This window comes from Colossoma macropomum, unplaced genomic scaffold (assembly GCF_904425465.1).
Source record: "Colossoma macropomum unplaced genomic scaffold, Colossoma_macropomum, whole genome shotgun sequence".
Lineage (NCBI taxonomy): Eukaryota > Metazoa > Chordata > Actinopteri > Characiformes > Serrasalmidae > Colossoma > Colossoma macropomum.
The window spans coordinates 1-23673 of NW_023495973.1; the positions used below are offsets into that span (position 1 = coordinate 1).

The window sequence follows — 23673 nt, forward strand, 5'->3', positions numbered from 1 at the left end:
GTTATAGAGTTAACGGTTTATATTTATTACAAATATGGTGCTCTTCTTAATATTCATTACACTTAGTTTTGGTGACTCACATAAGTGATAAATCAAAAAAAAATCTTTATTGAACTTTATAAAGGTGAGAAAATGCCATTTCATATTTAAAATGGAATGTAAATGGTATTTATGTTCATTCACCTTCCACTACAGCACTGACTGCAGGGAAATATGACTGTGGTGATTTCTTGTGAGAAATTTGATGGTGTTGTTGATTATTGGCAGCCTAATATAGCGGTTCTGCACTTTGATTTTTGTCTATAATTTAATCAGTATCTTTTTATTTGTTTTTTAACTTTTTGGATGACTAGGATTTGTTTAATCTCTAATGTTGGACAACATGTTTAATCCTGATGAGTGGAAACCAATGATTTGCAAATATCTGAATTGTACCTCCCATCTGTATTCACAGTTATCTGAGGAAGCGTCTTCTAATGCCCACATTAAACTCTCTGTTATGTGTCTCTATATTACAGTTCCAGAGTGGAACCTCCAGAAACCAACTATGTGTATATGAGGGGCAACAACTTAATGTATCAGCCTCTTTATTTCAATAATGAAAGAACCAGTACTGACCTGAGGTGAGACACAGACACAGGATGTTAGAGAGTTTTAGCAGGATGTTTGCTAGAACCCAGCTATTGTTTTTCTTGCACGTGGACCACATCTCCACTTCTTACTCCCAGTGATTATGCTATTGTTCACTTGTATGATCACCTTACATGATCACCTGGTGTGTCTGGCTCTACTGTGGCCATGATGTAGCTGAGGAGATTTAAACCCTTATAAAGGGTAATTTGAGGCTCTGGCTAATATGATGAATGAGTTAGTAATGAACTAATGAATAATCAAAAAGAGGATGGAGAGTGTAGTACAGCAGTTCCCAGCAACCTGAAAGCTTATTTGATTAACATACAGGGGCCTTTTTTTAAACCAAAAAGGAAAGAAAGGCAGAATCGTTAAGTGTGCAAAGGGAAATTAAGAAGATGGTGGAGAGCAGTGAGTCGAAGGAAGGTGCAGATGAATATCATGAGGGATGTGTGGAATGGTTCTGTATAACTGCAATAGAATTGTGCTTTAACAGCACAAGTAGGCATTTTGACCGACTCACAGTAAAGATGTGTGCGAATGTGGAGGTATAGCATCATTAGAAGCAAGTTCTAGAATAAAACAGTTCAATGTCAGTAAAACTGTCTCATAAAATGTATTTTTTTCTGATTCTTCAGTTAGTGAGGTGGGCAATTAATCAGGACTATTTGAAAAACTCCCCATTAACCTTAAATAAGTGTGCACACTATCTTCTGTTATTTCCTTGATAACACCTTTAATTAAATGTACTTTGAAACCAGTGATCTCCAAATATCTGCATTGTTATTCCCAAATATCTAATCAGCTTTGTGATGTTGTTGTTGTTGTTGTTGTTGTGTTCATATTGATATCTAAATTGAGCTCTTTTTGCTTGTCTCCATATCACATCTCCAGACTGCAGACATACAGAGCAGAACCTCCAGAGCTGAGCTATGTCTCTATGAAGAGCCACAACTCTGTGTAATTTAAGTTTTATTTAAATACGTGTGTAAAATATATGTAATTTATTTTTACTTCTGTTGACAAGATTTATTTCAAGACAGTAGTTTTAATCTTAACTGAGTGGTAATCAGTAATCTCTAAATATCTAAATTTAATCAGTCATCTGCTGTCACTGTCTTATCCATATTTATATTGATATTCTTTTTCTTGTGTGTCCCCATCACATTTCTAGACTGCATACATTCAGAGACCCTCCAGAACCCAGCTGTGTGTCTATAAAGAGCACCAACTCGATGTATCTGCCTCCTCGTTTCAGTGATGAAAGACCCAGTACTGACCTGAGGTGAGACACAAAACTAACATGGTCATGATTTTGCAGGACGTTCCACAGGAAGCATCTTTTTATTTTTTCTTGTACTCGGACCACATCTCCATTTCTTACTACCATTGGTAATGGCATTGTTTACATGCCTGATCATGTGATGTACCTAGTGTGTCTGGCACTGCTGAGGCAATTATGACCGTAAAGGCCACTGAACACCGGACACGCCACACTGGACACTCCCCTAATACTCCTGTATCCAGTCACAGCTGCTACACAGAGGAGGCAGATTCACATTGTGTGGTTTTCTACTCTGTTTTTTTGTCCCATTGTAAATCTTTTTTCTGTGCCAAACAAACAGAGTCAGAAGAATCTGAGAGTGAGTTAATGTGGTGCTCTAGTTAAGAGGAGTTTCTGGAAACTCTCACTAATTAACAAACATTCTTTAGAACAAGTGAACAAAGTAACCTAGAATTTCTGACAAGACCTTTAATCATAAATGAATGTAAACCATTTACCTCCAAATATCTCTGTCTGAATTACTATAATCGAATGTCTGTTTTAGCTGTCTTAACAATATTTATATTAATATTTAACTTTTTTTCTTGTTTCTCCACATCACATTTCCAGACTGCAGACATTCAGAGACCCTCCAGAGCCCAGCTGTGTGTCTATGAAGAGCAACAACTCAATGTATCTGCCTCCTCGTTTCAGTGATGAAAGACCCAGTACTGACCAGAGGTGAGACACTAACCAACATGGTAGTGCATTCCAGCAGGACGTCTCCCAGGAAGCTTCCTTTTGCTTTTTCTTGGACTTTATCTCCACTTTTAATTGCCACTTACAGAAAGCGTTGTTTACTTGCATGATCAGCTGACGTTCCTGGTGTACAGTGTGTTGTCAGCAGAACATTTTGAGTGAAAAGTAGATTCATTGACACTTCAACATGAATTTCAAAATTTCTTACTGTTCTGAATGTCCTTCTTCTACTTTAATGACAGCGTGAACTTTAGCTGCACAGGTTTGTGCCAAAGCCTCTTCTGAGTAGATCAGACCCACTGAGATCCATCTGAACATGAGCTTCAGTGAAAGGAATGAGACTAAAAATGATTTGACCTTTTTGAACAAAGGCTTGTGGTGCCCAACAAGCAGTGAAGGATCTAGACTGTCTTCATTTACATATAACTTTTCTTTGTTCTTCAAAGTTTGAGCACTTTCTGCTGTTTATTTATAAGACTTTCAGTGTCCTGTCAGACTCTTGAACCCCCCTGTATCTTTAATTTATTTTACCTTTGTTCCCAAGATTTATCAGCAGCATTTTACAATACAGCTCCTTAGTAAGCTAAGAACTGTGCACAAACAGATCATGAGCTAATCTAGTAATTACCTGTAATGAATGATGCGTTACGCTTCATTATTTATGAATGAAAATGAGAAGGACTCGGTTGTTCCTGCAGTAGTTAACATCCGTTAAAGTACATTTACAGAATGAACAGATAAATTAACTCATACAGTAACTAGGATAAACTAATATAGTAACTGAGATAGAGCTGGGTGATATGGCCAAAAACGTTATCACGATAAACAAAATTCACATCGTTCGATATCGATACATATCGAGATAAATGTCATCATGATTTCTTTCACATTTGAAGGCTAATTTTGCTCCTGGGTGGTTAACTGTGGTTTTAAACTATCAATTATGGTCTGATCATGACAAACACTCACCAAGCAGTGGAACATTTCACTAATCTGTCATGGGACAGTGGGAGAAAGTTTCTGAGTTGTTTTTATCAGCTGGAAAAGCACAGCTGCAATTTTTGTAATAGTCATGATTTAAGAAAGAAAACAGATTATTTTATCAGTCTGGTGACGAGCGCTCGGCTATCCCGTTACAAATACTGAACTAGTGGCCAACAACAGTGCTAAACTCTTTAGTTTCTCAACAACGTCAACTCGGTTTGGTAGGTCACTGCTGTCACTCCTACCACATCCATGTCAGAACAGATCACAGTATTCAGACACCAGCTAGACGACTGGGTTTCTCTGTTTAAGGGGTGAACCACAAAATATCTGACGCTCGCTGTGTAAAAGCATCATCTGCAGTGTGAATCTCTCACACCAGTCACAGAGTCCTCCTTTTAGGTATGTTTAAACTGAAAGCGGTGATTTTGTGTCTTGTTTGATCTACAGTATCATCAATTCACCGTGTTGTGCCGGAGCGCTGCTTCAAGTTAGCCAGCAGCTAAAAACAGCTAGCCTGGAGAGATAGCGCTCTCCCGCTCTCCAATGCCTCACAGCTTCCTCAGTTTACTGTCGAACATGAATCCACTTCTTTCTTTCACTTTCGTTGCTCGAGAATGCACTAATACTAAAATATGGCGGTTTGGCGCTGTAGACGTGATTTAACACCGCGAAAGTTGTTAGTATGTAAGGAAAGAGGTGAGTTCACCGTAGGACAGTACAGTTACACCACTGACCTCGTCACTCGGTCACAGGAGAACCAACCGCCAGTCGCTCCACTCAAACAGGGAATGTATAACTCCGCGTTTCAGATGTTGCTAAAGTATATTTGGCGACCCTTTTTTACTCGTGGCCTCCTCCCTCTCTAATCAAGTCGAAAAACTGGGAAGTGCGCCCTCTCCTGGTGACAGCAGAGTAGTGTCGCTTTCCTTGCAGTAGAAAACACCACCAGGGCTTTCGCTAAAACATGGAAGTGTGAGAATGGTGTATTATATCAAACATTTATCGGACATGCCTTATCGCTCTATCGAGGAAAAGTTATATCGCGATACTTATCGTTATCGTTTTATCGCCCAGCCCTAAACTGAGATCAGTGTTGCCAATTTACAGGGCATATTTGTTGCTATGAGTTGCTAAATGAAAAGATCCCAAACATCAACCAATCAATGTTTAACGAACTACCTGCCAAGTTCACATCACCACTCCACACTTTCTGCCACTGTAAACTGCAGAACAACTTTTTCTTTCTTACATTTAAAATGTTATTAAGGAATGAATCAGGTATCGAGTAAATCCTCAGAGAAGTAGAAATAAACGGCATCATTCGCAGACACTGATGTACAGTGTAGTGTAAAGACACAGAACGCTAAAGTTTTACTGCTTCATTTAAGCACAAATGCCACTGCTATCAAAATAAGAGTCCTGAATATGTGTACAGTTTATTTATGTTCTTTAATTTTACTTAACGTGGCACATATTCATTATCAATTTATACTGCTACTACTACTACTACTAGTACAAATAATATTAATAACTAATTATAAATCTTATTCCTTTTTGGGGCAATATCTTAATGGATAGTTAGACTTTTGTTTTCACTTCATGAAAAATGTATTACTCTTTCCACAAAAAAATAATAAATACACATTCTAGTACGACAGTAAAGATGTGGAGGTTAGTTTTGGCCTAATAACTAAATAAGGCAGAAAACATGGGGGGAGCAGGGGCTTCTTCTCCAGGTTACCCTATTAGAAATGTATTGATTACACAGACATTGACTCACACAAAATATTTTAGTCAAGCTGTCAATTAAAAATTCCCTTTCTTTATAAATAAAAGAAAAAAGAATGATTGGAGAAAGTAGAAAAATAAAAACACGGTACACTCTAAGCACAGACCAACAGTGACTTACTGCATTATTGTTTATTGTAGTTCTTATTTTACTAATAATATTAATATGAAATACATTACAAGGAGTGTCCTATATAATATAATATAATGTAATATAATATAATATATTATTTGTATAAAACTGCATTTAAATGATATTTCTGGTTGTCATGATTTAACATAGAATAAAATATTTAAAAATTATGTTCAGGTTTATAATTAAAAACAGCATAAATTCTGTTGGTATTATTAATAATAGTGGGTATATTTAGTTTATAGTGTTGTGGTTTTATTAATATTATTTTTGTTGTTGTTGTTGTTGTTACTCCCTTGTAGGTACCCTTACATACATTTTTTGCACTCACATTTGTGGCCTCTGGCTTTTTGAAAACAGACAAAACACAAATAAAATGGCACTTTATGAAAAACTAATATGTTGTGAAAGTCTTTAATTTAAGAATGGCTTTAAGTAGTACTTTAGTTAAGAGGAGTTTCTGGAAACATCGCTAATTAATAAAACATTCTTTAGAACAAGTTAACAAAGTAGTTTTACAACCTGGAATTTTTGACAACACTTTTAATGTTAAATGAATGGAAACCATTGAGCTCCAAATAACTATTTCTGAGTTACCATAAACATAATCAGTCCACTGCTGTAACTGTCTTCACCATATTTATATTAATATTTTAAACTCTTTTTCTTGTTTCTCCATGTCACATTTCCAGACTGCAGACATTCAGAGAAGACCCTCCAGAGCCCAGCTGTGTGTCTATGAAGAGCAACAACTCAATGTATCTGCCTCCTCGTTTCAGTGATGAAAGACCCAGTACTGACCAGAGGTGAGACACTAAACTACCATGATAATGTGTTTCAGCAGGACGTCTCCCAGGAAGAATAACGTTACCTTTTTCTGCATGTGGACCACATCTCCACTTTACTGCCACTGATAATGGCTTTGTTTACCTGCAGGATCACGATTAGGTTCCTGCGATTATGATTACTAAGCTGGGAACACTGATGAAGAGTAAAAGAGAGCATAGAGAGTGTAATGCAGCTGTTCTCAAGCCACCTTAAAGCTCTTTTATATGAGAGAAAAAAAGTTAAATTAGGCAGAGGGACGGCCAGGACTCCTACAGAGGAAGGATAGAGGATAAGAGGGTCAGTATGAGGGACATATGGAGTGGTATGAAAGAGGTCATCTCCAGCTTCAGGCAGATGGGTGGGGGTGCAAAATGAATATAACGCTAATATAAAAATGTACTGAAACAAAGTAGAACTGAGAATATTGTAATTATTAGAATTTGCTTTTGAATAAACTTAAAAATATTATACAGCAAAAAAGTGTATACTTGCTGCACACCCAGTCAGAGCCACATTAAAATTTAAGATAGAAATATACATCTATTGTTCTTCGTATTGTCATCACAGTGTGCAAAACCTTGTGGCACATTGTATTTTATCTGTATCATGTGGTTCAGTTATTCACCACATTCTTTCTCTATTTCTCCTGGTAACTGAATGGTAACTAATCCTCTCCAACGATCTGATTTTTACTTCCCATCTGTATTAGCAGCTGTCTGATGTAGCTGTCTCTTTATGGTGTGTGTCTCCATCACATTTCCAGACTGCAGACATTCAGAGACCCTCCAGAGCCCAGCTGTGTGTCTATGAAGAGCAACAACTCAATGTTTCTGCCTCCTCGTTTCAGTGATGAAAGACCCAGTACTGACCAGAGGTGAGACACTAACCAACATGGTAGTGAGTTTCAGCAGGACGTCTCCCAGGAAGCTTCCTTTTGCTTTTTCTTGGACTTTATCTCCACTTTTAATTGCCACTTACAGAAAGCGTTGTTTGCTTGCATGATCAGCTGACGTTCCTGGTGTACAGTGTGTTGTCAGCAGAACATTTTGAGTGAAAAGTAGATTCATTGACACTTCAACATGAATTTCAAAATTTCTTACTGTTCTGAATGTCCTTCTTTTACTTTAATGACAGCGTGAACTTTAGCTGCACAGGTTTGTGCCAAAGCCTCTTCTGAGTAGATCAGACCCACCGAGATCCATCTGAACATGAGCTTCAGTGAAAGGAATAAGACTAAAAATGATTTGACCTTTTTGAACAAAGGCTTGTGGTGCCTTACAAGCAATGAAGGATCTAGACTGTCTTCATTTACATATAACTTTTCTTTGTTCTTCAAAATTTGAGCACTTTCTGCTGTTTATTTATAAGACTTTCAGTGTCCTGTCAGACTTTTGAACCCCCCTGTATCTTTAATTTATTTTACCTTTACCCAAGATTTATCAGCAGCATTTTACAATACAGCTCCTTAGTAAGCTAAGAACTGTGCACAAACAGATCATGAGCTAATCTAGTAATTACCTGTAATGAATGATGCGTTACGCTTCATTATTTATGAATGAAAATGAGAAGGACTCGGTTGTTCCTGCAGTAGTTAACATCCATTAAAGTACATTTACAGAATGAACAGATAAATTAACTCATACAGTAACTAGGATAAACTAATATAGTAACTGAGATAGAGCTGGGCGATATGGCCAAAAACATTATCATGATAAACAAAATTCACATCGTTCAATATCGATACATATCGAGATAAATGTCATCATGATTTCTTTCACATTTGAAGGCTACTTTTGCTCCTGGGTGGTTAATTGTGGTTTTAAACTATCAATTATGGTCTGATCATGACAAACACTCACCAAGCAGTGGAACATTTCACTAATCTGTCATGGGACAGTGGGAGAAAGTTTCTGAGTTGTTTTTATCAGCTGGAAAAGCACAGCTGCAATTTTTGTAATAGTCATGATTTAAGAAAGAAAACAGATTATTTTATCAGTCTGGTGACGAGCGCTCGGCTATCCAGTTACAAATACTGAACTAGTGGCCAACAACAGTGCTAAACTCTTTAGTTTCTCAACAACGTCAACTCGGTTTGGTAGGTCACTGCTGTCACTCCTACCACATCCATGTCAGAACAGATCACAGTATTCAGACACCAGCTAGCGACGACTGGGTTTCTCTGTTTAAGGGGTGAACCACAAAATATCTGACGCTCGCTGTGTAAAAGCATCATCTGCAGTGTGAATCTCTCACACCAGTCACAGAGTCCTCCTTTTAGGTATGTTTAAACTGAAAGCGGTGATTTTCTGTCTTGTTTGATCTACAGTATCATCAATTCACCGTGTTGTGCCGGAGCGCTGCTTCAAGTTAGCCAGCAGCTAAAAACAGCTAGCCTGGAAAGATGGCGCTCTCCCGCTCTCCAAAGCCTCACAGCTTCCTCAGTTTACTGTCGAACATGAATCCACTTCTTTCTTTCACTTTCGTTGCTCGAGAATGCACTAATACTAAAATATGGCGGTTTGGCGCTGCAGACGTGATTTAACACCGCTGAAGTTGTTAGTATGTAAGGAAAGAGGTGAGTTCACCGTAGGACAGTACAGTTACACCACTGACCTCGTCACTCGGTCACAGGAGAACCAACCGCCAGTCGCTCCACTCAAACAGGGACTGTATAACTCTGCGTTTCAGATGTTGCTAAAGTATATTTGGCGACCCTTTTTTTACTCGTGGCCTCCTCCCTCTCTAATCAAGTCGAAAAACTGGGAAGTGCGCCCTCTCCTGGTGACAGCAGAGTAGTGTCGCTTTCCTTGCAGTAGAAAACACCACCAGGGCTTTCGCTAAAACATGGAAGTGTGAGAATGGTGTATTATATCAAACGTTTATCGGACATGCCTTATCGCTCTATCGAGGAAAAGTTATATCGCGATACTTATCGTTATCGTTTTATCGCCCAGCCCTAAACTGAGATCAGTGTTGCCAATTTACAGGGCATATTTGTTGCTATGAGTTGCTAAATGAAAAGATCCCAAACATCAACCAATCAATGTTTAACGAACTACCTGCCAAGTTCACATCACCACTCCACACTTTCTGCCACTGTAAACTGCAGAACAGCTTTTTCTTTCTTACATTTAAAATGTTATTAAGGAATGAATCAGGTATCGAGTAAATCCTCAGAGAAGTAGAAATAAACGGCATCATTCGCAGACACTGATGTACAGTGTAGTGTAAAGACACAGAACGCTAAAGTTTTACTGCTTCATTTAAGCACAAATGCCACTGCTATCAAAATAAGAGTCCTGAATATGTGTACAGTTTATTTATGTTCTTTAATTTTACTTAACGTGGCACATATTCATTATCAATTTATACTGCTAGTACTGCTACTACTAGTACAAATAATATTAATAACTAATTATAAATCTTATTCCTTTTTGGGGCAATATCTTAATGGATAGTTAGACTTTTGTTTTCACTTCATGAAAAATGTATTACTCTTTCCACAAAAAAATAATAAATACACATTCTAGTACGACAGTAAAGATGTGGAGGTTAGTTTTGGCCTAATAACTAAATAAGGCAGAAAACATGGGGGGAGCAGGGGCTTCTTCTCCAGGTTACCCTATTAGAAATGTATTGATTACACAGACATTGACTCACACAAAATATTTTAGTCAAGCTGTCAATTAAAAATTCCCTTTCTTTATAAATAAAAGAAAAAAGAATGATTGGAGAAAGTAGAAAGATAAAAACACGGTACACTCTAAGCACAGACCAACAGTGACTTACTGCATTATTGTTTATTGTAGTTCTTATTTTACTAATAATATTAATATGAAATACATTACAAGGAGTGTCCTATATAATATAATATAATGTAATATAATATAATATATTATTTGTATAAAACTGCATTTAAATGATATTTCTGGTTGTCATGATTTAACATAGAATAAAATATTTAAAAATTATGTTCAGGTTTATAATTAAAAACAGCATAAATTCTGTTGGTATTATTAATAATAGTGGGTATATTTAGTTTATAGTGTTGTGGTTTTATTAATATTATTTTTGTTGTTGTTGTTGTTGTTACTCCCTTGTAGGTACCCTTACATACATTTTTTGCACTCACATTTGTGGCCTCTGGCTTTTTGAAAACAGGCAAAACACAAATAAAATGGCACTTTATGAAAAACTAATATGTTGTGAAAGTCTTTAATTTAAGAATGGCTTTAAGTAGTACTTTAGTTAAGAGGAGTTTCTGGAAACATCGCTAATTAATAAAACATTCTTTAGAACAAGTTAACAAAGTAGTTTTACAACCTGGAATTTTTGACAACACTTTTAATGTTAAATGAATGGAAACCATTGAGCTCCAAATATCTATTTCTGAGTTACCATAAATATAATCAGTCCACTGCTGTAACTGTCTTCACCATATTTATATTAATATTTTAAACTCTTTTTCTTGTTTCTCCATGTCACATTTCCAGACTGCAGACATTCATAGAAGACCCTCCAGAGCCCAGCTGTGTGTCTATGAAGAGCAACAACTCAATGTTTCTGCCTCCTCGTTTCAGTGATGAAAGACCCAGTACTGACCAGAGGTGAGACACTAAACTAACATGGTAGTGAGTTTCAGCAGGACGTCTCCCAGGAAGCTTCCTTTTGCTTTTTCTTGGACTTTATCTCCACTTTTAATTGCCACTTACAGAAAGCGTTGTTTGCTTGCATGATCAGCTGACGTTCCTGGTGTACAGTGTGTTGTCAGCAGAACATTTTGAGTGAAAAGTAGATTCATTGACACTTCAACATGAATTTCAAAATTTCTTACTGTTCTGAATGTCTTTCTTCTACTTTAATGACAGCGTGAACTTTAGCTGCACAGGTTTGTGCCAAAGCCTCTTCTGAGTAGATCAGACCCACTGAGATCCATCTGAACATGAGCTTCAGTGAAAGGAATGAGACTAAAAATGATTTGACCTTTTTGAACAAAGGCTTGTGGTGCCCAACAAGCAGTGAAGGATCTAGACTGTCTTCATTTACATATAACTTTTCTTTGTTCTTCAAAGTTTGAGCACTTTCTGCTGTTTATTTATAAGACTTTCAGTGTCCTGTCAGACTCTTGAACCCCCCTGTATCTTTAATTTATTTTACCTTTACCCAAGATTTATCAGCAGCATTTTACAATACAGCTCCTTAGTAAGCTAAGAACTGTGCACAAACAGATCATGAGCTAATCTAGTAATTACCTGTAATGAATGATGCGTTACGCTTCATTATTTCTGAATGAAAATGAGAAGGACTCGGTTGTTCCTGCAGTAGTTAACATCCGTTAAAGTACATTTACAGAATGAACAGATAAATTAACTCATACAGTAACTAGGATAAACTAATATAGTAACTGAGATAGAGCTGGGCGATATGGCCAAAAACGTTATCACGATAAACAAAATTCACATCGTTCGATATCGATACATATCGAGATAAATGTCATCATGATTTCTTTCACATTTGAAGGCTAATTTTGCTCCTGGGTGGTTAATTGTGGTTTTAAACTATCAATTATGGTCTGATCATGACAAACACTCACCAAACAGTGGAACATTTCACTAATCTGTCATGGGACAGTGGGAGAAAGTTTCTGAGTTGTTTTTATCAGCTGGAAAAGCACAGCTGCAATTTTTGTAATAGTCATGATTTAAGAAAGAAAACAGATTATTTTATCAGTCTGGTGACGAGCGCTCGGCTATCCCGTTACAAATACTGAACTAGTGGCCAACAACAGTGCTAAACTCTTTAGTTTCTCAACAACGTCAACTCGGTTTGGTAGGTCACTGCTGTCACTGCTACCACATCCATGTCAGAACATATCACAGTATTCAGACACCAGCTAGCGACGACTGGGTTTCTCTGTTTAAGGGGTGAACCACAAAATATCTGACGCTCGCTGTGTAAAAGCATCATCTGCAGTGTGAATCTCTCACACCAGTCACAGAGTCCTCCTTTTAGGTATGTTTAAACTGAAAGCGGTGATTTTGTGTCTTGTTTGATCTACAGTATCATCAATTCACCGTGTTGTGCCGGAGCGCTGCTTCAAGTTAGCCAGCAGCTAAAAACAGCTAGCCTGGAGAGACAGCGCTCTCCCGCTCTCCAAAGCCTCACAGCTTCCTCAGTTTACTTTCGAACATGAATCCACTTCTTTCTTTCACTTTCGTTGCTCGAGAATGCACTAATACTAAAATATGGCGGTTTGGCGCTGTAACACGGCGCTGCAGACGTGATTTAACACCGCTGAAGTTGTTAGTATGTAAGGAAAGAGGTGAGTTCACCGTAGGACAGTACAGTTACACCACTGACCTCGTCACTCGGTCACAGGAGAACCAACCGCCGGTCGCTCCACTCAAACAGGGACTGTATAACTCTGCGTTTCAGATGTTGCTAAAGTATATTTGGCGACCCTTTTTTACTCGTGGCCTCCTCCCTCTCTAATCAAGTCGAAAAACTCAGAAGTGCGCCCTCTCCTGGTGACAGCAGAGTAGTGTCGCTTTCCTTGCAGTAGAAAACACCACCAGGGCTTTCGCTAAAACATGGAAGTGTGAGAATGGTGTATTATATCAAACATTTTTCGGACATGCCTTATCGCTCTATCGAGGAAAAGTTATATCGCGATACTTATCGTTATCGTTTTATCGCCCAGCCCTAAACTGAGATCAGTGTTGCCAATTTACAGGGCATATTTGTTGCTATGAGTTGCTAAATGAAAAGATCCCAAACATCAACCAATCAATGTTTAACGAACTACCTGCCAAGTTCACATCACCACTCCACACTTTCTGCCACTGTAAACTGCAGAACAGCTTTTTCTTTCTTACATTTAAAATGTTATTAAGGAATGAATCAGGTATCGAGTAAATCCTCAGAGAAGTAGAAATAAACGGCATCATTCGCAGACACTGATGTACAGTGTAGTGTAAAGACACAGAACGCTAAAGTTTTACTGCTTCATTTAAGCACAAATGCCACTGCTATCAAAATAAGAGTCCTGAATATGTGTACAGTTTATTTATGTTCTTTAATTTTACTTAACGTTGCACATATTCATTATCAATTTATACTGCTAGTACTGCTACTACTAGTACAAATAATATTAATAACTAATTATAAATCTTATTCCTTTTTGGGGCAATATCTTAATGGATAGTTAGACTTTTGTTTTCACTTCATGAAAAATGTATTACTCTTTCCACAAAAAAATAATAAATACACATTCAAGTACGACAGTAAAGATGTGGAGGTTAGTTTTGGCCTAATAACTAAATAAGGCAGAAAACATGGGGGGAGCAGGGGCTTCTTCTCCAGGTTACCCTATTAGAAATGTATTGATTACACAGACATTGACTCACACAAAATATTTTAGTCAAGCTGTCAATTAAAAATTCCCTTTCTTTATAAATAAAAGAAAAAAGAATGATTGGAGAAAGTAGAAAAATAAAAACACGGTACACTCTAAGCACAGACCAACAGTGACTTACTGCATTATTGTTTGTTGTAGTTCTTATTTTACTAATAATATTAATATGAAATACACTACAAGGAGTGTCCTATATAATATAATATAATGTAATATAATATAATATATTATTTGTATAAAACTGCATTTAAATGATATTTCTGGTTGTCATGATTTAACATAGAATAAAATATTTAAAAATTATGTTCAGGTTTATAATTAAAAACAGCATAAATTCTGTTGGTATTATTAATAATAGTGGGTATATTTAGTTTATAGTGTTGTGGTTTTATTAATATTATTTTTGTTGTTGTTGTTGTTGTTACTCCCTTGTAGGTACCCTTACATACATTTTTTGCACTCACATTTGTGGCCTCTGGCTTTTTGAAAACAGGCAAAACACAAATAAAATGGCACTTTATGAAAAACTAATATGTTGTGAAAGTCTTTAATTTAAGAATGGCTTTAAGTAGTACTTTAGTTAAGAGGAGTTTCTGGAAACATCGCTAATTAATAAAACATTCTTTAGAACAAGTTAACAAAGTAGTTTTACAACCTGGAATTTTTGACAACACTTTTAATGTTAAATGAATGGAAACCATTGAGCTCCAAATATCTATTTCTGAGTTACCATAAATATAATCAGTCCACTGCTGTAACTGTCTTAATCATATTTATATTAATATTTAACTCTTTCTTGTTTCTCCACATCACATTTCCAGACTGCAGACATTCATAGAAGACCCTCCAGAGCCCAGCTGTGTGTCTATGAAGAGCAACAACTCAATGTATCTGCCTCCTCGTTTCAGTGATGAAAGACCCAGTACTGACCAGAGGTGAGACACTAAACTACCATGATAATGTGTTTCAGCAGGACGTCTCCCAGGAAGAATAACGTTACCTTTTTCTGCATGTGGACCACATCTCCACTTTACTGCCACTGATAATGGCTTTGTTTACCTGCAGGATCACGATTAGGTTCCTGCTATTATGATTACTAAGCTGGGAACACTGATGAAGAGTAAAAGAGAGCATAGGGAGTGTAATGCAGCTGTTCTCAAGCCACCTTAAAGCTCTTTTATATGAGAGAAAAAAAGTTAAATTAAGCAGAGGGACGGCCAGGACTCCTACAGAGGAAGGATAGAGGATAAGAGGGTCAGTATGAGGGACATATGGAGTGGTATGAAAGAGGTCATCTCCAGCTTCAGGCAGATGGGTGGGGGTGCAAAATGAATATAACACTAATATAAAAATGTACTGAAACAAAGTAGAACTGAGAATATTGTAATTATTAGAATTTGCTTTTGAATAAACTTAAAAATATTATACAGCAAAAAGTGTATACTTGCTGCACACCCAGTCAGAGCCACATTAAAATTTAAGATAGAAATATACATCTATTGTTCTTCGTATTGTCATCACAGTGTGCAAAACCTTGTGGCACATTGTATTTTATCTGTATCATGTGGTTCAGTTATTCACCACATTCTTTCTCTATTTCTCCCGGTAACTGAATGGTAACTAATCCTCTCCAATGATCTGATTTTTACTTCCCATCTGTATTAGCAGCTGTCTGATGTAGCTGTCTCTTTATGGTGTGTGTCTCCATCACATTTCCAGACTGCAGACATTCAGAGACCCTCCAGAGCCCAGCTGTGTGTCTATGAAGAGCAACAACTCAATGTTTCTGCCTCCTCGTTTCAGTGATGAAAGACCCAGTACTGACCAGAGGTGAGACACTAAACTAACATGGTAGTGAGTTTCAGCAGGACGTCTCCCAGGAAGCTTCCTTTTGCTTTTTCTTGGACTTTATCTCCACTTTTAATTGCCACTTACAGAAAGCGTTGTTTGCTTGCATGATCAGCTGACGTTCCTGGTGTACAGAGTGTTGTCAGCAGAACATTTTGAGTGAAAAGTAGATTCATTGACACTTCAACATGAATTTCAAAATTTCTTACTGTTCTGAATGTCCTTCTTTTACTTTAATGACAGCGTGAACTTTAGCTGCACAGGTTTGTGCCAAAGCCTCTTCTGAGTAGATCAGACCCACTGAGATCCATCTGAACATGAGCTTCAGTGAAAGGAATAAGACTAAAAATGATTTGACCTTTTTGAACAAAGGCTTGTGGTGCCCAACAAGCAGTGAAGGATCTAGACTGTCTTCATTTACATATAACTTTTATTTGTTCTTCAAAGTTTGAGCACTTTCTGCTGTTTATTTATAAGACTTTCAATGTCCTGTCAGACTCTTGAACCCCCCTGTATCTTTAATTTATTTTACCTTTACCCAAGATTTATCAGCAGCATTTTACAATACAGCTCCTTAGTAAGCTAAGAACTGTGCACAAACAGATCATGAGCTAATCTAGTAATTACCTGTAATGAATGATGCGTTACGCTTCATTATTTCTGAATGAAAATGAGAAGGACTCGGTTGTTCCTGCAGTAGTTAACATCCGTTAAAGTACATTTACAGAATGAACAGATAAATTAACTCATACAGTAACTAGGATAAACTAATATAGTAACTAAGATCAGTGTTGTCAGTTTCCAGGGCATATTTGTTATGAGTTGCTAAATGAAAAGTACCCAAACATCAACCAATCAGTGTTTAACAGACTACCTGCCTAGTTCACATCACCACTCCACACTTTCTGCCACTGTACATTTAAAATGTTATTAAGGAATTAATCAGTTATCCAGTAAATCCTCAGAGAAGGAGAAATAAACAGCATCGTTCACAGACACTGATGTACAGTGTAGTGTAAAGACACAGAACATCTTTCATCACTGAAACGAGGAGGCTGATACATTGAGTTGGTGCTCTTTATAGACACACAGCTGGGCTCTGGAGGGTCTGATCTGTATGTCTGTAGTCTGGAAATGTGATGTGGAGAAACAAGAAAAAGAGTTAAAAATATTAATATAAATATGGAGAAGACAGTTACAGCAATTTTAATGCTTCATTTAAGCACAAACGCCACTGCTATCAACATAAGAGTCCTGAATATGTGTACAGTTTATTTATGTTCTTTAATTTTACTTAACGTTGCACATATTCATTATCAATTTATACTGCTAGTACTGCTACTACTAGTACAAATAATATCAGTAATAACAATAATATCAATAATAACAATAATAATAACAATAATAATATTAATAAATCTAATTCATTTTTTGGGGCAATGGATAGTTAATTTTATGTTTTCACTTCATGAAAAATGTATTACTCTTTCCACAAAAAAAAATAATAAATACACATTCAAGTACGACAGTAAAGATGTGGAGGTTAGTTTTGGCCTAATAACTAAATAAGGCAGAAAAATGGGGAAACAGGGGCTTCTTCTCCAGGTTACCCTATTAGAAATGCATTGATTACACAGACATTGACTCACACAAAATATTTTAGTCAAGCTGTCAATTAAAAATTCCCTTTCTTTATAAATACAAGAGAAAGAATGATTGGAGAAAGTAGAAAAATAAAAACACGGTACACTCTAAGCACAGAAAAACAGTGACTTACTGCATCATTGTTTATTGTAGTTCTTATTTTACTAATAATATTAATATAAAATACACTACAAGGATTGTCCTATATAATGTAATATATAAAAACATATTTGTATAAAACTGCATTTAAATTATATTTCTGGTTGTCATGATTTAACATAGAATAAAATATTTAAAAATTATGTTCAGGATTATAATTAAAAACAGCATAAATTCTGTTGGTATTATTAATAGTAATGGGTATAATATTTAGTTTATAGTATTGTGGTTTTATTATTTTTGTTGTTACTCCCTTGTAGGTACCTTTATATACATTTTTTGCACTCACATTTGTGGCCTCTGGCTTTTTGAAGACAGACAAAACACAAATAAAATGGCATTTTGTTAAAAACTAATGTTGTGTATGTCTTTAATTTAAGAATGGGTTTAAGTGGTACTTTAGTTAAGAGGAGTTTCTGGAAACATCGCTAATTAACAAACATTCTTTAGAACAAGTTAACAAAGTAGTTTTACAACCTGGAATTTTTGACAACACTTTTAATGTTAAATGAATGGAAACCATTGAGCTCCAAATAACTATTTCTGAGTTAACATGAATATAATCAGTCCACTTCTATAGCTGTCTTCTCCATCTGATCTGATTTTTACTTCACATCTGTATTAGCAGCTGGCTGATGTAGCTGTCTCTCTTTGTTGTGTGTCTCCATCACATTTCCAGACTGCAGACATTCAGAGAAGACCCTCCAGAGCCCAGCTGTGTGTCTATAAAGAGCACCAACTCGATGTATCTGCCTCCTCGTTTCAGTGATGAAAGACCCAGTACTGACCTGAGGTGAGACACAAAACTAACATGGTCATGATTTTTGCAGGACGTTCCACAGGAAGCATCTTTTTATTTTTTCTTGTACTTGGACCACATCTCCACTTCTTACTACCATTGGTAAAGGCATTGTTTACATGCCTGATCATGTGATGTACCTAGTGTGTCTGGCACTGCTGAGGCAATTATGACCGTAAAGGCCACTGCACACCGGACACGCCACGCTGGACACTCCCCTAATACTCCTGTATCCAGTCACAGCTGCTACACAGAGGAGGCAGATTCACATTTGTGTGGTTTTCTACTCTGCTTTTTTGTCCCATTGTAAATCTTTTTTCTGTGCCAAACAAACAGAGTCAGAAGAATTTGAGAGTGAGTTAATGTGGTGCTCTAGTTAAGAGGGGTTTCTGGAAACTCTCACTAATCAACAAACATTCTTTAGAACAAGTGAACAAAGTAACCTAGAATTTCTGACAAGACCTTTAATCTTAAATGAATGTAAACCATTTACCTCCAAATATCTCTGTCTGTATTACTATAATCGGATGTCTGTTTTAGCTGTCTTAACAATATTTATATTAATATTTAACTCTTTTCTTGTTTCTCCACATCACATTTCCAGACTGCAGACATTCAGAGACCCTCCAGAGCCCAGCTGTGTGTCTATGAAGAGCAACAACTCAATGTATCAGCCTCCTCGTTTCAGTGATGAAAGACCCAGTACTGACCAGAGGTGAGACACTAACCAACATGGTAGTGAGTTTCTGCAGGACGTCTCCCAGGAAGCTTCCTTTTGCTTTTTCTTGGACTTTATCTCCACTTTTAATTGCCTCTTACAAAAAGCGTTTACTTGCATGATCAGCTGACGTTCCTGGTGTACAGTGTGTTATCAGCAGAATTTTGAGTGAAAAGTAGATTCATCGACAATTTAACAAGAATTTCAAAATTTCTTACCATTTTGAATGTCCTTCTTTTACTTTAATGACAGCATGAACTTTAGCTGCACAGGAGCTCCTTCACTTAGAGGGCTAATAGACATAAGTGTGTAGTACCAGTACTGACTTGAGGTAAGACTCAAACACAGCATAGCAGTGTTTTCTTGCACTTGGACCACAGCTTCTAACAGCCTGTGATGACAGCATTCTTTACATGCGTATCTTGTCTGTCTGGCAGTAGTGAGCCAGCTTCTTTCAGTCTGTAGACAAGACTTGTTACATCATTTCTGTTAACACTTTTAATCTTAACTGAATGAAAGCCAGCAATCCCTAAATATCTGTATTCTTATTCCTGTAAATATAATCAGCTCTCTGATGTAGCAGAGTCCAGCTGTGTGTCTATGAAGAGTGCCAACTCAATGTATCAGCCTCCTGGTTTCAGTAATGAAAGAATGAATACTTACTTGAAGTGAGACATGAACACAACATGATAGTTATTTTTGCAGGATGTCACCCAGGATACATGTTTTAGGTTTTCTCTTGCATTTGGGCCACATTTCCACTTGTTACTGCCGTTGATAATGGCATGGTTTACATGCCTGATCATGTGATATATCTAGTGTGTCTGGCACTTCTGAGGCAATTATGACTGTAAAGGCCACTGCACAACTAATACTCCTGTATCCAGTCACAGCTGCTACACAGAGGAGGCAGATACACATTTGTGTGGTTTTCTACTCCACTTTTTTTTGTCCTATTCTAATTTTTTTTTTTTTTATGCCAAACGAAGAGAGTCAAGACACTGGATGCAGTGATGTAATTGCAGTCATCTGCACTCTCAGTCTGCAGAGTTTTTTTTTAGAGTTTTTGTACTTATAAAACTTGTACTTATAAAATTGTATTACTATTATTTATATTCCAGTATGTTTATGAGACAAGCAATCTTTTTTTTACTCACATTTACTCAATTAACATTTATTAATTCATTTTTGAGTTTCTTTCTTTCTTTTTCTTTCGAGTGCATTAACACTGCTTTGCAGTTGGTCAACTTTTGACATCCTTGTGTTTTCACTATAAATGTGTGAAAAACACATTTTTTGTCAGTTTGTCTTAGGGTTAAGCCAATTAACAATAATATCCTGTATTTACGACAAATCCGATGGATCCATATAATATCGGAGAAGAGTCATTTAACTGAAATTTTGAAAATTTGAAATGACCAACAGTAGACATTTTGTACACATTCATGCATTTACTTTATTACTCTTTAAGACTTTGTATAAAAAAAACTATGTATATATAATATTGCACATAATATCTCAGAGGCCTAGTGTGTTTGTCAGTGAAATACTACTACTTTGTGTTACAGTCACAATTATGTTTCATTTCTCAAACACTCACATTCTTCTTACTCTTCTGTTATCTTTTTCTTTTCTCTAGCTGTGTGAAGGATGCACCACTCCAGGATCCGTCCAAGTGTGGAGTGTGTGAGCAGATTCAGACAGATCCAGTCTCTATCAACTGTGGACACACTTTCTGTAGACAGTGCATCAACAGCTATTGGAACCAGTCTGCTCAGTCAGGAGTCTTTGCCTGTCCCCAATGCAGAAAGAGGTCTAAGACACGTCCTGTTCTACATCAACCCATAGAGGAGTCCATGCAGAAGGAAGCAGTGTGTGATGTCCTGCAAAGAGTCAGAGAGAGACACAAAACCAGCATGAAGAAAAAATATGAGAGCTTATTTGAGGGATTCAAAACACAAGAGAATAAAACCCTCCTGAACAGGATTTACACTCAGCTCTACATCATAGAGGGAGAGAGTGAAGGAGTGAATGAAGAACATGAAGTTCTACAGATTGAAAAAACACTTTGGGACCAACACTGGCAGGATACACCAATTAACTGCTTAGACATCTTTAAACCTGTACAGTGCACTGTAGGAGAAATGGAAGAAGACAGCATCAGAACTGTGATGGCTGAAGGTGTCAGATATGAAGAAAGAGTAGAAGATGAAGGTCCACAAGTGCAGAAACTCAGAACTGTGCTGACTAAAGGAATTGCTGGCATTGGAAAAACAGTCTCTGTGCAGAAGTTCATTCTGGACTGGGCTGAAGGAAAAGCCAATCAGGATGTAGATTTGATGTTTGTGGTTCAATTCCGAGAGCTGAACCTGATTAAAGATCACCAGTACAGTCTTCATAGACTTCTGTGTGGCTTCCATCCTGAGCTCAGAGATCTGGACACAAAGATATATGATGAGTGTAAAATGGTGTTCATATTTGATGGCCTGGATGAAAACAGAATTCCACTGAACTTCTTACAGTGTGAGAACCTGTCAGATATAACCAAGGTGTCACCACTGGATGTGCTAATGACAAACCTCATCAAAGGAGAGCTGCTTCCCTCTGCTCACATCTGGATAACCTCTCGACCAGCAGCAGCCAATCAGATCCCTCGTCAGTACATCAACCGTGTGACAGAAATTCAGGGATTCAATGACCCACAGAAGGAGGAATACTTCAGAAAGAGAATCAGTGACCAAGACCAAGCCAACAGTGTCATCTCACACATTAAGAAAACAAGGAGTCTCCACATCATGTGCCACATTCCAGTCTTCTGTTGGATCTCAGCCACTGTGCTTCAGCACATAATGAAACAGGGTATTACAGAAATTCCTAAAACTCTGACTGCAATGTATTCACACTTTCTGAGCACTCAGACAATCATGAGGAATGAGAAGTATGAGGAAAATTCTGAGATAAATCCAAAGGATCTCTTGGGATCCAACAGAAAGTTGCTTCTGAAACTGGCTGAACTGGCTTTCAAACAGCTGATGAAGGGCAATGTGATGTTCTATGAAGAGGACCTGAGAGAGTGCGGCATTGATGTCACTGAGGCCTCAGTGTACTCTGGCATTTGCACTGAGATCTTTAGAGAAGAATTTTTGCTTTACCAGAAGAAGGTCTACTGCTTTGTTCATCTGAGCTTTCAGGAGTTCCTGGCTGCTCTCTATGTGTTTCACTGCTATGTGAGCCAGAACATGGAGGAACTGCAAGTTTTTAAGATACAGAACAAAAAGCAGTCTGACAGCATTTCATTGGAAGATCTGCTAAGGGGAGCTGTACAAAAAGCTGTAAAGAGTGAGAATGGAAACCTGGATCTGTTTCTCCGTTTTCTGCTGGGAATTTCACTGGAGTCCAATCAACGGCTCTTAAAAGACCTTCTGACTCAAACAGTGAGCAGCTCAGAGAGCATCAACAAAACAGTTCAGTACATCAAACGCCTAATACCAACAGAGAACCTTTCTTCAGAGAAATCCATCAACCTGTTCCTCTGTCTCACTGAAATGAATGACCAGTCTTTATCCCAAAAAATCCAGGAATATCAGAAATCTAATAAAGACTCGAAAAAGAAACTGTCTAGTGGAGAGTGTTTAGCACTGGCCTACATGCTTGTGACTTCTGAGGAGGTGCTGGATGAGCTGAACCTGAAAAATTACAACACAACCAGGAGTGGTCATTTGAGATTGATCCCAGCTGTGAGCAACTGCAAGAAGGCTATGTGAGTGTTACATCTGAATTAATGTATTTGATGGCTGAGAGGGTTGCGTTGACAAATACATTTTCCTTGTAATAGTGGGATAGGATGGCTAATAAATTGTGCACACAAGTAACAAGGTAACAAAGCGTTTCAGTGTAAATATTAGGAATGTTCAGTTTAGATTCACTACCACCACCTGGGGAAATTTCATATCAGTAACTCTGACCTATAACAGAATAATGCACATCACCACAGGGCTGTAAATCCCATTGATAAAACACTGATACTCTCTTTAAGACAGCGTTGCATTCCATGAAGTCATTATAATGAACAACAGCCAAACAAGCGGCAGTGAAATGGGATACTAGCTATGTGTAATTGCACGCAACCTGTGGAAGAACATTTTGTAACATCAGTGGTGCTTCGGAACTCCACAAGCAAATGAACTTAAATTTTGCGAGTGTGTTGTAAGAGTATTCGAAAAGAACTCAATGTAAACTTGGTGAAGGATTTGTCTTCCGAGGATGTGAGTGAATTATCCACTATTATCATCATATCTTCATCAGTATAATGTTGATTTTGCATCTGAAGCATAAACATAGAGTCAGACCTTTAGTTTGACACTGCACGTGTGATGTTACATTGTAAAGTCGTGTTGTGGTCCAAAAACTCCTGCAAAATCTGTCCCAGTACCTCTTTTAAATGATTATTTCAGTCTTTTCAGGGCGACTCAAGGCAGCGCACACTCATCATATTTTAATATCTTTTTTTGTCCCGTACATACTCAGTAATGACACTTCTTTCAATTTCCATTAAAAAAATATTACACAGTGCTGCTTTAAGTATCACAGTGTGTAATGATTTTATGTAAGAGAACGTGGTAAAAACACACATTATTGATAGCAGTGCAGTGTTAGTATTTTTGCTGACATTGGAAGAACACTTAACACTTAATATGCTGTA

General features: G+C 37.3%; 1 protein-coding gene across 9 annotated transcripts in view; it reads left to right on the forward strand.

Annotated features, from left to right (window-relative positions):
• Positions 1-248: 248 nt before the first annotated feature.
• The window catches only part of LOC118803875 (NACHT, LRR and PYD domains-containing protein 12-like), a 38039-nt gene continuing 14614 nt past the window's right edge, over positions 249-23673 (forward strand). The window contains exons 1-12 of one of the 9 annotated variants that reach the window (XM_036564409.1): positions 251-623; positions 1525-1590; positions 1805-1915; positions 2525-2635; positions 6254-6367; positions 7153-7263; positions 10883-10996; positions 14625-14738; positions 15523-15633; positions 18134-18247; positions 18858-18968; positions 20611-22731. In XM_036564409.1, the coding sequence (XP_036420302.1) occupies positions 556-623; positions 1525-1590; positions 1805-1915; positions 2525-2635; positions 6254-6367; positions 7153-7263; positions 10883-10996; positions 14625-14738; positions 15523-15633; positions 18134-18247; positions 18858-18968; positions 20611-22731 (3266 nt within the window). In that variant the 5' untranslated portion in view covers positions 251-555. Of the gene's footprint in view, positions 624-1524; positions 1591-1804; positions 1916-2524; positions 2636-6253; positions 6368-7152; positions 7264-10882; positions 10997-14624; positions 14739-15522; positions 15634-18133; positions 18248-18857; positions 18969-20610; positions 22732-23673 lie in introns of all 9 variants that reach the window. The other 8 variants (XM_036564408.1, XM_036564405.1, XM_036564407.1 and 5 more) reach the window with 8 other exon arrangements.